This window comes from Callorhinus ursinus, unplaced genomic scaffold, assembly GCF_003265705.2.
Source record: "Callorhinus ursinus isolate GAN/ISIS: 27379988/994484 unplaced genomic scaffold, GSC_fseal_2.0 scaffold51, whole genome shotgun sequence".
NCBI lineage: Eukaryota > Metazoa > Chordata > Mammalia > Carnivora > Otariidae > Callorhinus > Callorhinus ursinus.
In genome coordinates this window covers 3722836-3735299 of record NW_027397113.1, presented here as the reverse complement: position 1 = coordinate 3735299, position 12464 = coordinate 3722836, and the positions used below count along the sequence as shown (strand labels likewise).

The 12464-nt window shown below is 46.2% G+C and overlaps 1 protein-coding gene across 6 annotated transcripts in view; it reads right to left on the bottom strand.

Moving 5' to 3' along the window:
• CHKA (choline kinase alpha) overlaps window positions 1-12464 on the bottom strand; it is a 58610-nt gene that overhangs the window by 21051 nt on the left and 25095 nt on the right. For 3 of the 6 annotated variants that reach the window (XM_073883383.1, XM_025878679.2, XM_073883378.1), the window contains exon 3: window positions 2730-2783. The exons of the other annotated variants lie outside the window; for them this stretch is intronic. In XM_073883383.1, coding sequence (XP_073739484.1) covers window positions 2730-2783 — 54 coding nt within the window. The remainder of the gene's footprint in view (window positions 1-2729; window positions 2784-12464) is intronic. 6 annotated transcript variants of the gene reach the window in all.

The window sequence follows — 12464 nt, the reverse complement described above, 5'->3', positions numbered from 1 at the left end:
GGGGAGTTCCCCGTCCTAGTTCGGCTAACTTCCTGCATGTCTACACTTCTTCCGAAATAAAAAGTTAAAAAATAAATGTATACAAGGAAGACTGAAATCAAGCAATATAACAAAATCAATGACTGATTCTGTGCAGTGGGGGAAGGGTGTTTATTATGTTATTCTGTGCTGTCCCAAACACTCAACACTTTTTTCCAAGAAAAAAAGAAATCCTGCTACAGAGAGGGAGCAGATACGGGCAAGGCCGGCAAGCTCTGTCCCCTGTGAGGGACAGCAGCAACACGCCCGTGGACAGGGGGAGAGGAGAGCTGGAGTCGGGAGCACAAGGGAAGGACCGGCCTGTGGAAAGGCTCCTGGGCTGGAAGTGGGAAGATGAGGGCCAAGGTCATAGCAGCCGGGCAGGGAGGGGCCCGGTCAGAAAGGCGAGCCTCCCGGACAGGCCGGTGGTCCTCCCGACCGTGGGGTTTCCCTCTAACGATGCCCAGCTGCTCGGGTGCGGGCCCAGACAGGGCAAGGTGACCAGGTCCAAAGACCAAGCCGGACACGGACACCTTCACCGAACCAGGGTAGCTCTCAGGAGGGTTTTCAACAGAGGAGAAATGGTTTGGAAGCAGGAACGAGGAAAAACCAAGAAGACATCCCTTCCCCGCCCCGCCCCCCCGGCAAGTACCAGGATGTGATGGGAAAACATCCTCCCTCAGGGAGCTGCAGGGGAGCGGTCTCTGAGACAGTGAGGCTGTACAGAGGCCAGTTAGCACAGGAAACATTCAGAAGACAGGGGACAAAGACTGCAGACAAAGGCCAGCCATCCAAAGGGCTCAAAGAACATCGTGGACTGAGGAGAGGAAGGGACAAGGAGTGTGTGCACCAGCAGGCAAGGGGCAGACTGTTCCAGAGCTGCGCACGAGTTCCGGCTGCAGCCAGCATTCGACAATTCTATCAGCACCCCACTGGATAGCGGGCTTGACAGCCACGGCGAGACAGCAAGAGGTGGTGACGTCCTGCCCTGAGCACAGACCCTCTCAGGAACAGGAGGCAGACACGAATCGCATCATGCTGAAAACTTATAGCCAGAGGAAGTACAGAGGAGAGACAGATGGTGCTCGGGGTGAGGGCATGAAACAGAGACACACACCTAGTCTAGAGGGCAGGAGGGCTCCGTGGGGAAGCAACCCTTGAGTGAGGTACTAATTACAAGCAGAAGCGGGGATGGGAAAGTTGGGAGCATCCCAACTGGAAGGAACAGCATCTGCGAAGAAAACCACACAGTTTAGGACAACGTGGCTGGAGAGCTAGAATGGGGAAGGACACCAAAGAGAGTGGAAAGCTCAGCAGGGTCAGACCAGGGGAAGCTGGCCTGGGGCACAGGGAGCGCTGACGGATGTCAGGCCACAGGCTGACCTGATCAGAGGAGCAATTGGTGCAGGAGTGGAGGAGACGGGGGTAGCCTGGACTAGGGAGGTGGGTGGTACTGAAGGAGGCGAGCATACAGACCCAGGGTAGAGTTCACAGGGAAACAATGGACTCATGGTTCAGATATGGGGTGACGGAGAGGAGGGTGTTGGAGGGCCTCCTGGCTTTCCATCTGCAGAGAAAGGAGACACTGAGGTTCCTCGGAGGGGGTGGGGCAGAGACCATGTGTTCAGCCTTGGACCTGGCGAGACGGCCCAGGGGAGGTGGGGGGGCGGATGGCACTGAGGGGCAGCATGGGCAGAGGGCCTCGGGCAAGTTGTGGAGCACTTCAGACAACAGGTCAGGCCCAGAAAGGAGCCGAGGAGGGGAAGAGAACATTCCAGAAAGGGCAGGGAGAAGTCAAGTTAACTAGAACTGAGAACGCTCTGTGGGTCTGGCATCGTGGAGGCCCCCGTGGCCCAGCCTTGTCGACCACCAGGACACACACAGGCCTATACACCAAGGACCCAGGCTGGCGGAAAGCATGTCCATCGCTTCCCACCCGGTGGCGTCCGTCAGTGTCACCCAGAGCACACGTTCTAGATCCACCAGACCGGGGTCTCCAGAGCAGGGTGTACCCGGAACAATCCACCAACATGTGAGGGGGAAACATTAGTACTTTTATTCCTTTACGATCTCACCTCTTTTTAATTCCTATTTCTTGGCGATTTCAACAGTCTACAGCGAGTAAAACCAGTGTACCTATGTCTGTGTTGCGGGGTGGGGTGCATACCCTGGGCCAGTGTGCTCGAAGGTGGTTTAGCCCTGGCATGTGGACATCACTGCGCTAGACTCCCACTCTGAGCCTCAAAGAGGGACCAGGTCGACACATCAGTGCTCTTGACCTCAAGCTCTTCTAAGCATAAGCATTTCAGAGAGGGGCCCTTCTGACCAGGGGACCGCAGGTGGGAAAAGGCACTCCTGCTCACCCGGGCAGTGCTGGCTTCGGTGTCACGCAGACAGAGGGAGGGGGTCAGAGGCACAGCACCTGAGCCAGGTTGCCTCCACGTCCTGTCACGCACAAGCGCTCCCTAAACTGCCTTCTCTCGGCACCCCAAATGCTGTTTAGATTGCCATAAGGACACCACACGTCCGCTGCCTACGTTCAGCAGGAACTAAAAATAGCTGGGCACGCTCGTTCTTAGGGAGGAGGCTCCCCATGGGGAAAGAGCCCATCCTCTGAGAATCGGTCTGGCCCCTCTGGGGGCGGCGAGTGAATTGGCACCACGAACACCGCTACAACCTCAGACAGATGCAGAACGGACTTAATTACTTACTTGAAATTCATTTTCTTTCTGAGCTTGTTCGGATCCCTCTTTATTACAGGACCTCTACGAATGAGAAAAAGCAAACACTTCTGGTAAGATGGGGAACACCAAACACACACTAACTTTGCAACCACCACAACAGTCAAGGTTTACAAAACATCACAGATCTTTAATGAGTGCTCCTCAACCCACGGAAGTCACCAGCGGCAGAGTAAAATGCACCACCAGTGTCCAGCACTAGGACCAACACCCGAGGAATCGCTTCATTTCTTTACAAGAAAAGGAATGTGCTGTTGACCCCAAACAGCCAGGTACCTTTTCACAATTTCATTGTCAGAGGAAAGTCAATAGGGGGCGCTCTTCCAATCAGGCCTTCCCAAGACAAAGGGTCAAGTGGTCTCCCCAATTTAGCTAGGTGGTTCCTTCAAGTCAACACTATCCTGAGGAAGCTTCCTTCCTGCAAGAACCGGGAGTGTACACACACCCGTGGCAAGTCGCCATGGTCAGCACAGAACGGGGACAGAGAAGAAAGCCCTGTGCAGGCAGGAGCCTTGGCACAGAACCCGTGCGACGAGCCTGCCAACTTGCCACTTTCACAGACTAGCCCTGCTTGCTCAGCCTGTCACTGGCTCAATCTGAATTCTTCCTCCACCAAAAGGAGGGTCATGTGAATTTAATAAAGTCCTTACACTTACTTCATATGTTAATATATTATAGCACTTTCCTCAATGAAACTGCAAATTGTTGGAAACCAGGGATCTAGCAGTAACAACTAGATCCTTAACTACCATAAGCAACTCTCTGGCTACATTCTTTCTTCATGTCACAGATCGTATCTTTTAAAAGCCACCCCCCCCAAGTGCTTTAAAAATCTTCATACTATCTTTAATAAGGGGATGGAGAAAAGCAAGTCAGAAACTTTTAAGCATCATGTCAAAATTTTACACTCAAATATTGCCTCTAGAAATGTTGTTATAATTAAACTAGGCTGGCTTAAGCCAGACACAGAAGGAAGCCCATAAAGGGAACTTTTAAGAAATGTTAGGGTAAAAGATTCTTGAACATCCCATGAAAAACATACCTTTCCATTCCACTGCTTTATCAAAAATACCTGTACCAAGGGTGGAAAGTGTGGACAGGGAAAAAAAATATGCCACGTTAAGCAACACCAGCTACGCTAGCGCCATTCCAAGACCCCAGCGCGTTGGGGCGGCGCACCCGTCCCTCCCGCACGGACACACCCCGCAGGCGCTCTCCGGCGCGCTCCGCACAACAGGGCCTGTGCTAGCTTCCTCAGCATAAAGGCAAACAAACATCCATGTTCATGAAGCTATCTGCAAAAGACTTGCACTTACACATATTCAGTAACATCTTTAACATCCCGTGAAGTTCGTTTGGTACAAGGTACAGAAAGTACAAATGGGGGGATACATACTTTCACTTGGGTAACCTGCATTTCTCTGATGGAAAGATGTTACAGGTTAAATCCCGTTACAATGAAAGCTACAAAAATGAAAACACCCCAGAAATACTTGTAGACTTTTGCTGACGGCTTGGGTGTGTGATGTGGTAACCTCTTGGGAGGAGCAACTGGGTACCACAAACGCTTCGCTCCTTCCCTAACTCCGAACCACCCCTCTGGCTGCGCTGCGACCTCAGACTGTCTTCCCTTGTCCCCTCTCTCCCCAGTGGCCTACCAGCTCCTCACGAATTGGCCCTCCATCTTTCATTTATGGTTAGTCTTCGCCCAAAGCACCAAGCAATCCCGCTGCCCACTACACTGTCAGCACGACTAAAGGCCCAGCCACGCCGTGAAGCTCAAGGCACAGCCTCCGCCACAGAGCCAGCCAGCTTCGGGCAAACTTGCATCCACGGTCCGAGTCATGGGCAACCTGGCTATGGTATTCATTTGGATGCTGAATGGGGCCAAAATGCCCCCAAAATGTTAAATCCTGCACTTGTTCTCCCTCAGGAAAGGAAAGAACAAAAAAAGTTCTATAATATGATATATGGAATTTGGATATCCTATTGAAGTTTGTTGTAACGGGATTTGACCTGTACAGAATTCTAAATGACTATGGTTATTCCTATGCTGTTGTTATTCGAACTGTATCTTCTTAGGGAGATACAGTAAATGGGTTATTCAGCCAACAGAAGTCCCTTTCCTTTGTCCAATGGTGCTCTCGGAAAGCAAGTCACTTCATCCAAAGTTACAAACTGCCTTGGTTTCCAAGGCCATTCCTTTGTAATACTCACACCAGTGGAAATAAATTCTGTTAAGAATTTCCCAATCCCTGCCCACTCCATCCCACCCCCAAATGAATGCATTACTTATACCATAAGAGCACCATGATGAAGGCAAGATGGACTTCTGCCATATTCAACCCTCTGTTCTGTTTCCTCAGTACAGAATGTTCAGGTTCCCTCAATCCTGTAAACAAGAAGAGTAAGACCAAGAAATCTCAAACCAATTAGACATTCACGAAAAGTGAGAGAAGAGGCCTCATCCTGACAAGCCAACGAGAGACAGACTCACATTGCCAAAAAGGAGGTCAGAGAACTCTTTTGTGCAGAAAGATGGGGAGTAAAATGTATCTTGGAATTTGTGAGATTTTACTTCAGAGGCACAAGTTTATTTGAAGCAGATATTAATATATATTGTATAAACATTCAACAGGACTCCAAATTTTTTGCAACTTTTCATGTTAATAAAGACAAGCTGTCATATATAAAATAGAACTAAATTTTTTTTACATTAGGAATTTGAATACTGGTTAATATCTTGTAATTACTAAAACCTTTTGAAGTAAACATTAACATGGTCTTTTTTTTTTTTAAATCATCTTATATAGATACAGATGGAAACGCTTACGTGATGTCTGGAATATGCTTCAGAATAACTCCAGAGAATGAACAAGGGCGAGGCTGAGAGACTGGTCAGAGGGAAAGATGGATATTGGGGTACCTGGGGCTCATTACACTCTTCTGCTCCACTGTTGTATGTAAATTCCCCATAATAAAAGTCTTTTTTAAGAATAAACACAGACGGGGCGCCTGGGTGGCTCAGTCAGTTGAGCGTCTTGACTTGAAGCTCAGGTCATGATCCCGGGGTCCTGGGATCGAGCCCCGCGTCGGGCTCCCTGCTCAGGGGGAAGCCTGCTTCTCCCTCTGCTTCTGCCACTTCCCCTGCTTGTGTTCTCTCTCTCACTTACCCTCTCTCAAATAAATAAATAAAATCTTAAAAAATAAAAATAAAAAATAAAGACTATGGGAAAAAAGTACCCTTCATATTCTAGGTTATTAGTTTTTAAAATGTTTTATTTCGTGCTCTGAAAAAAAAATGAAAATCAATAAATAATAAGACAACTTTAGGGGCTAAAATGAGAAAATATCACTTGACTGAATTTTGTCTTATATAATTTTAGGATTCAAAAATGTTCTATTTAAAGTTACCCAATATTCGGGGTGCCTGGGTGGCTCAGTCGTTAAGCGACTGCCTTCGGCTCAGGTCATGATCCCAGGGTCCTGGGATCGAGCCCCGCATTGGGCTCCCTGCTCAGCAGGAAGCCTGATTCTCCCTCTCCCACTCCCCTTGCTTGTGTTCCCTCTCTCGCTGTCAAATAAATAAATAAAATCTTTAAAAAAAAATAAAGTTACCCAATATTCCAAAACATAACAGATTTATTTCTTCTAATTTGTCTAAGCTATTGGGCAGAATAAACTCTTATCATCTGGCCCGTTCTCAATGACAGATTTCTCTAATGACGAGGGAGCTAGTTTTACAACTGAACTACTTTAATAAAGCCACATTTGTGCGCTGAAACAAAGCACACCTCGCTTTCCCTGCAGTCTGTGTATGTGTGGCTGTGCATATAAATAAATCAGTGAAAGTGGCATGAAGTGGCATCCAGCTATTTAATGTCATTTGTAACACTGAAACATTTTCCTAAAAGTATCTTTAAAAGCCCACCACTGCATGAGCTAGCTGCTGGTGGGACAGGCTGGGAAAAGTGTCGAATCAGCTACAAACAATGACATGTCATCAACAGTATAATACATTGGAAATGCTGTTTAAGAAATCAAACCATTGTCAATTACAGATACTGTTATAAGGAGGAAGTTGTCACTATGCTAAATGTAATGGTGGCCACAGAAATAAAAAGATACAAAAAAGAGTGATAGAAACATGGAAGACAGCTCTTCCCATTAGCCCTTCCTTCTCCACCAAAAACAGAAGCACAAAAAACTACACAGAGCACTCAGCTGGCTTATTTATCTATTTTAAGTAGACTGCATGCCCAACTCGGGGCTTTAACTCACGGCTCTGAGATCAAAAGTTGTGAGCTCTACTGACTGACCCAGCCAGGTGGCCCTCACCTGTCTCTTTTAAAGTTTCTGCACAAAAGAGCAAGTTGGTTGTGGCCTTTTAAAAACACTCTGGGACCCATAAATGAGATATTAAGAAAGAACAATCCAAATGTTAGCCAGACTCAACTTCTAGGACATCTAACAATCTGGTCTAAGAAAATCTGGGATTATCCTCGTGAGCTGAGTCCCAGACTGTCAGTTTATTTACCCCCAAAATAGGAGATGTTGCACTATTTGGAATGTTCAGTCACTGTGATGGTTGTCTGGTCCTGGAGTAGCATGGGCTCTTTACTGTGCGGCCTATGGCTCTGAGGATCCACCCTAAGATCTGACCACACTTGACTCTCTAGGGGTCGACACGGGGGCAGCACCTACTGCCCTGTTCCTGGTAGGGCTCTGTGCCATGCCTCAGGTGAGCTGGGACAGGGACAGGATGGACAGTGTGGGAATGCTGGCTCCAGAGAGTACACAGTAGTCACGTGGCTCCTTCCATACTCTTCTGCAGTATGTTTTCTTCTCAATGTTACCATGGACCCTAACCTTCCTTCTCCCTGATTTCTATGAAAACATTCTGTATTTATTGCTTTTTTCGGTCTCTTACAGCATTTTCTGAAAAAATATTTTACAGAACACGTTAAAATGTAAGATCACAATGTAATGATTTAAAGTATAGCTAGGGGCACTGAGCTGGCTCAGTCGGTGAAGCGTGCAACCAATCTCAGGGTCTCGAGTTCGAGCTCCACATTGGACGTAGCGATTACTTAAAAATAAAATCTTTTAAAAAAAAAAGTAAAGTATAGCTTATGTGATTCTCTAATGAGCACATATGACTTACAAGAACTTAAACAGACCAACGATTTTTAACATTTAATGGTCTTCTCTAGAGCATCTTCATTTACCTCGAAGAACATTCTAAAACAATTTGATCCTCTGAACTCTGCTGACTTGCTTCATTAACAGAAGACAAGAAGTTTTAAGAGGTTCTAGGGAGACATAAACCAGAAGAAAGGCTCCTTCCAGGACCTTCTCAAAATTTATGTCTAATCCTTGCTGCCCCAAGGCCCCCAAGGCTTCAAGTACATTAGTCATAAGCACCCCGAGGGCTGACCTGCAAGCAACATGTTCCTAGGAAGAGTGGCCTGGCTTCTCTAGCCTGTGTGTGCCTCCACGCTGGACCAGCACTGCTGGCCCCCGGGGTCCGGGGAGGATACCAACTGATAAGGACTAAGAAGAGAGTTTGTTTCTAACTCTGACCAAAATATCAATACACTATGGTATTTCCTTAAAGCTGAAAGTAGTATGAAGGAAGAAGCAGCTAAATACCTCAAGCGAATTTTGAGGCCCATAAATTTCTAAAATTACCAAATCATTTTCTACTGAGGAAACAGAAGAAAGGGATTGGATTTGCCTTGGACCAAAAAGAAAAATAAATCAAAACAAAAACCAAAGGAAACCCCAAAACCAAGAAGTGACATATTCGTTACATATCATTCTGAAATCTTAATCGCTGTACTCTTGGGAGCACAGCACAAACTGTAGCTAGTGCTACTTAACAAAAGCATTACAGTTATCTTTTTAAAAAGCATTTCTTGAAACCAAGGACTAAAAGAAAGAAATTAAAGCTGTAGAGAATGCTCCAACTTCAGAGGACTCATACTATACCGTGAATCGTGTCTGTCACCTGGAAACCAGAGTGCTCCAGGCACGATCGCATGGACAGCCTGCGGCAGAGAACACATGCACAGACAGCTAAAGTAGTACATTCCCCCCAAGCGCCCTTCACGCCACCCGACACAAAGACATTCCTTCCCCGTACGGGTGGGCTGCACTCACACCATCGTTCCAGGGACCCGAAATCGGTACTGGCTTCATGCTATAAATCCCAAACATTTAAGACCAGCAAGACAAAGACACTTTGCATATGTCAAAATTAGACACAGTAGTCTGCCATTTATTTAGTTATGAAAAGAAGGCACCAAAGCAGGTATGGAAGGACCGCAGATAGTGATTTGGCGACTCTCTCTCGAGTATTAACTGAGGAAATACTAGGTTAGACCAAATGGGAACACATAATACTAGAACGATGTGTTACTTCTGGAAGGGAAGTTAGACTACCCTAGGAATAGATAAAATTACACCACACTCAAAGTCCAAGGGGATTTTTTTTTTTAAAACGCAGAGTAAACAAAACAACTTAAACTCATGATGATCCTAACACGATGAGAAATAATGCACAGAGTTCACAGTACTCAGTTACCAGGGACACGTGCTCTCCCCAGGCTCTTGGGACAAAGCAGGGCTCTTCGTGAGGGAGCATGAATCAGACGGTCTCTGCAATGTTTGTAAGCAGTCAATTTCTCAGCCGCTGATAGTTCAGTATGAGCTACCTATGGGCTGTTCCCATATTGTCTGGTTCCCACATGTTAGAGTGGTTTAATTTCTATTTAACCTGGGATTAAGAGAAAACAGGGAAGATGACATTTTGCTTTCCGGATTTAAAACAGACCATGTCCCAGATTGCACTCTTTTCAGTCATGGATACATATCTGCGTTGTGCTTTGATGCCTTTAATTTTATTATGGTTAGTACTCAAACAAGCACTAATATTAGCCTTCTAGTGCTCAAAGAACAGACAAAAACATTTTCCCAGACAACACTGGAGAGATCTTTGATGTGTTTTATAGACATTCATGCCTGTGAGACCGTTCAAAACGGTGAGGCCAAATCTCTCCATTCATGCACAGAAGGAACTGGCTCAACACAGAGTCACTGTTCTGACAGAGGAAGGGACAAAGCAATCCTCTGAGACTTGCGCCAACTGGCACAGGTTACATTGAATGAATACGTACTGACATTTGTGTCTTCCACAATTCATGATAAATAAGCAAACGGGTTATTTGTAATCAGCCAAACTTGCTGCTTTGATAAGTCTGCTACTGGACGTTGCGGAGCTCATGTTCCTTCCCATACCAGAAAGGAAAAAAACCAAGTTACATTTATAGCTTGCGTTATCGTTTCAAGCTCTCTTCTAGCAATCACATCTCCTTCCACGTGGCAAAGGCTGAACTAGTACTTCTCACCTTCTCGAAACTGTCCTACTGTGCCTAGGGGTGATTCTGCAGGGGAATTCTGCATCCGTCATCTGTGCAACTAAAGAAACCAATCTTCCCTGTTAAAATGAAGGCTGGGCTGTGTGAAACAGACCCTGAACTGTATCGGCAGGTACTACTTTAAGATCAGACGGGTATTTTGATGTTTATAGTGTTGTATGTTGTGATGGGCTGGGAGAGAACGAAGTTTGGGGACAGAAACTGCTGGCTTTCTGCCCCGTAGCTTGCAGTGGACAGCATGGAGGAGCAGTATCTCACTGCCACGGCCTCAGCCAAAAGCTGAGCAACATCTAATTATCTTCAACCAAGTCACCTGTAAAGGACTGTCAATGTAAATCAAAGAAATATTTCTCCTTAACATTTGATCCTCAGAGGTAAGGCAGGGAAAGGACAGAACCCGACGGCTCTAGGGTGTCACTAAGCAAAACAGCAAGACCGTCTGAGAAGATGCACAGGTCTACCATTACCTGTAGCTGTCAGCTAACAGTTTTTAAAGAAGGAGCTTATTCTGACCCACCCTAAAGCATGCTACAGCTGCATTTATACAGCCGCTTTTGGGGATCCCAGTTTATCTGGACAGCACATGTACACGCATAGGGACACGTGTGCTTTCCCCACAGGGAGGGTACAGACGGAGAAAGCATAACAGTTGAGTGGTGTTATGTTTCTGTTTTTAATCCATTCGTTTATGAAAGTAACAGGATTTATTATTTGGGCGGGCTCTAGATTTGCTCAGCCACATCTCTCAATGAATGCAAATCCTAACAAATCACTATCACTTCTGGCAACTGTTTTTCGTTGTGGTGGTGGGAACAGAAGCCTCATGGCAGACTCTGTCTGTCTGTCCCTCTGCTGTAGGCCAGATTCATTCCAAAGAGCTGGTCAGCAATATGAGTGAACTCACACCCAGCAATAAAAATCATAGATCCTTTAAATCGGACTTGGGAATATTTGAAAAGGCACTGAAGTCTGTGGTGAGATCCCTGGCCCAGCGCTGGGAGAGCTCAGCTTTGCCGGCACCTGCTGGCAGGGGCCACCTGGCTTGTGCCTCACGGACTCCATGTCTGCATTGACGGCCTTCTCTTTCCCGCGGCCACTTCTCAGAGTGCCCCAGTCTGGTTCCCCTCCGTCTGCTGTCAAGGTATTCAAATGACCCACAGTTTACAATGGCCATTCATGCCTAAAATTCCACCTGGCAACCAATGCCCCTGCTGAACCCTGAAGAACAAAAACCTCAGCCAAAAACCTCTCCAAAACATTTCCATTTGAGACTGTAGGTCTCATATTTTTACTACGTTGGAACTGCACAAAAAAAGTGTCCTTGAACTGAGGACTCAACCCATATTTTAGCATAAATACTAAAACAGATTCCCTCCTCTAAAGCGAAGGAACAGCTTTTTTTCCAGCAAAAATGAGACCGCTGTCCAGTAAGTCAATCGTGAGCCTGGAGAACCCGCGGACTGTCCAGTTAGTAAGCTGCTCGTCTCCCGGCAGAGTTTCTGCCCTGCTCGGCGGAGGCAGATTCGGGAATGGCAACTGACATTTGCCTAATAAAAACATGATTAAGAAGCTAAATGTAGAGTGCCCCCCTGTGAATTAGACCTAGATGTAAAAACATACTCCATTCTATTAGTTTGGAAAGAATTAATTCCACTTTAAGTGCCTTTAATTATTCTGTTTATTTTTGAGTTACCTAAAAATAAACAGGGACCTAGAAATGCTAACACAAATCCTATTTCCAGGCATTTTTATTACGTGTAAGTACTATAAGGCAGTAATTCTGGACCACTAAAATTTCGAAAAGGACAAAATACTAACTAGCGATAGTGAACCTTTATTAGGGGGAGAGTTAACTGCTCAGGGCCAGGCCATGCTTTCGATGGCTTCGCTAAGTTACACCTCCGGTAACACAGCACATTCTAGAGCTGTGCTGTCCAATGTGGCAGCCACCAGGACATGCGACCATTTCAATGTGAGTTAATTAAAAGTAATTAAAATTTAAAATCCCCACCCTCGGTCACACTCGCCACAGTTCAAACGTCTGATAGCCCCCTAGGGCTGGTGACCAGCACCCCAAACAGCACAGATCCAGAGCAGAATCTGGCGCCTAGTTTAGCCTGGCCCCTGGAGGGGTGCATAGTGCACATTTAAAATGCCCCTAGTTAAAGTTATCAATACAAACGAAAGCCTCAGAAATCAGATTTAAACAATAGTCTGTATCACGTGCAATTCTAGCCACTGGTTATTAAAGTATCCTAAAAGTGTT